We start from the raw sequence: 2,500 nt of genomic DNA, 5'->3' as shown, positions 1-2,500 counted from the left end.
GGTAACATTCTGATGTTGGATGATCGCGATCAGAGTTCCACTGATAAACTGATGCTCATCGACTTCGAATACAGCAGCTACAACTACAGGTAATACCAAACACACACACACACACACACACACTGAAATACAGAGAGCGCTTTATGTCTGTTACATTTCAGTCTTTTACAGATGAAGGTTACACCGTAACATGTGCAGAAAAGCAGTTTAATAATATAGATAAACAGAGGTGTAGTATCTGTGTAACTCTACACAGTTTAATAATATAGATAAACAGAGGTGTAGTGTCTATGTAACTCTATACAGTTTAATAATACAGATAAACAGAGGTGTAGTATCTGTGTAACTCGTAACTCTGCACAGTTTGATAATATAGATAAACAGAGGTGTAGTATCTGTGTAACTCTACACAGTTTAATAATATAGATAAACAGAGGTGTAGTATCTGTGTAACTCGTAACTCTGCACAGTTTGATAATATAGATAAACAGAGGTGTAGTATCTGTGTAACTCTACACAGTTTAATAATATAGATAAACAGAGGTGTAGTATCTGTGTAACTCGTAACTCTGCACAGTTTAATAATATAGATAAACAGAGGTGTAGTATCTGTGTAACTCTACACGGTTTAATAATATAGATAAACAGAGGTGTGGTATCTGTGTAACTCTACACAGTTTAATAATATAGATAAACAGAGGTGTCATATCTGTGTAACTCTACACAGTTTAATAATATAGATAAACAGAGGTGTAGTATCTGTGTAACTCTACACAGTTTAATAATATAGATAAACAGAGATGTCATATCTGTGTAACTCTACACAGTTTAATAATATAGACAAACAGAGGTGTCATATCTGTGTAACTCTACACAGTTGAATAATATAGACAAACAGAGGTGTAGTATCTGTGTAACTCTACACAGTTTAATAATATAGATAAACAGAGGTGTAGTATCTGTGTAACTCTACACGGTTTAATAATATAGATAAACAGAGGTGTGGTATCTGTGTAACTCTACACAGTTTAATAATATAGACAAACAGAGGTGTCATATCTGTGTAACTCTACACAGTTTAATAATATAGACAAACAGAGGTGTAGTATCTGTGTAACTCTACACGGTTTAATAATATAGATAAACAGAGGTGTAGTATCTGTGTAACTCTACACAGTTTAATAATATAGATAAACAGAGATGTCATATCTGTGTAACTCTACACAGTTTAATAATATAAATAAACAGAGGTGTAGTATCTGTGTAACTCTACACAGTTTAATAATATAGACAAACAGAGGTGTCATATCTGTGTAACTCTACACAGTTTAATAATATAGACAAACAGAGGTGTAGTATCTGTGTAACTCTACACGGTTTAATAATATAGATAAACAGAGGTGTAGTATCTGTGTAACTCGTAACTCTGCACAGTTTAATAATATAGATAAACAGAGGTGTAGTATCTGTGTAACTCTACACGGTTTAATAATATAGATAAACAGAGGTGTAGTATCTGTGTAACTCTGCACAGTTTAATAATATAGATAAACAGAGGTGTAGTGTCTATGTAACTCTATACAGTTTAATAATATAGATAAACAGAGGTGTAGTATCTGTGTAACTCTGCACAGTTTAATAATATAGATAAACAGAGGTGTCATATCTGTGTAACTCTACACAGTTTAATAATATAGATAAACAGAGGTGTAGTATCTGTGTAACTCTATACAGTTTAATAATATAGATAAACAGAGATGTCATATCTGTGTAACTCTACACAGTTTAATAATATAGATAAACAGAGGTGTAGTATATGTGTAACTCTATGTATGTCCCTGTGTATGTCTCAAGAAAACTGTATTTCTCAAAGCTAAGTGTCCAGAATACATCAGATAATATTTTACATATTGTGTGTTTCTGCATGTGTGTGTGTGTGTGTGTGTGTGTGTATGTGTGTTCTGGTTTCAGGGGTTTTGACTTTGGGAATCATTTCTGCGAGTGGGTGTATGACTATACCTATGACCAGTGGCCTTTTTTCAAAGCAAACCTGGACAACTACCCTACCAGAGAGCAACAGGTCAGTCTTCTTAAAAAACCACAGACGACATGTGGATCATATCAAACTCCGACAGGGTGAAAGGTCAGGGGATATCAGTTTGTATGTTTGAGCTGTTGAGTGTCATTTGTCATGACTGGGCTGTGCTGAAATGATGACCTCACACACAGAAGATCCTCTGAAGTCCCGGGTTAACGTGGCAGTTTCTCTGTGTTGGTCGACATTCTCGTGATTGAAAGATGAAGCTGTAATTCTGGGCCCCTCCCACATGTGTACTGCTTTAAATATGAGCCTGTAACTGCCACTTTTCCACAGGGGTTTCCCAGTTCATTTGGTTAGTGTTAGTACTGCCGCTGAAATGTTGTTATGTTGAGAATGGTGCCATCTAGTGGACAGTAGTGGTACAAACTTAGACGCCTATGTATGCCTTAACTGCTTTTT

At 35.2% G+C, this 2,500-nt stretch overlaps 1 protein-coding gene across 1 annotated transcript in view; it reads left to right on the top strand.

Annotated features, from left to right (window-relative positions):
* Window positions 1-2,500, top strand: part of chkb (choline kinase beta) — a 13,152-nt gene that overhangs the window by 8,471 nt on the left and 2,181 nt on the right. Inside the window, exons 7-8 of the mRNA XM_030790686.1 lie at window positions 2-89; window positions 1,972-2,080. Of these exons, the coding sequence (XP_030646546.1) occupies window positions 2-89; window positions 1,972-2,080 (197 nt within the window). The remainder of the gene's footprint in view (window position 1; window positions 90-1,971; window positions 2,081-2,500) is intronic.

The sequence above is a fragment of the Chanos chanos genome, chromosome 13, assembly GCF_902362185.1.
Source record: "Chanos chanos chromosome 13, fChaCha1.1, whole genome shotgun sequence".
Classification (NCBI taxonomy): Eukaryota; Metazoa; Chordata; class Actinopteri; order Gonorynchiformes; family Chanidae; genus Chanos; species Chanos chanos.
This window is presented reverse-complemented; position numbering and strand designations above follow the sequence as displayed.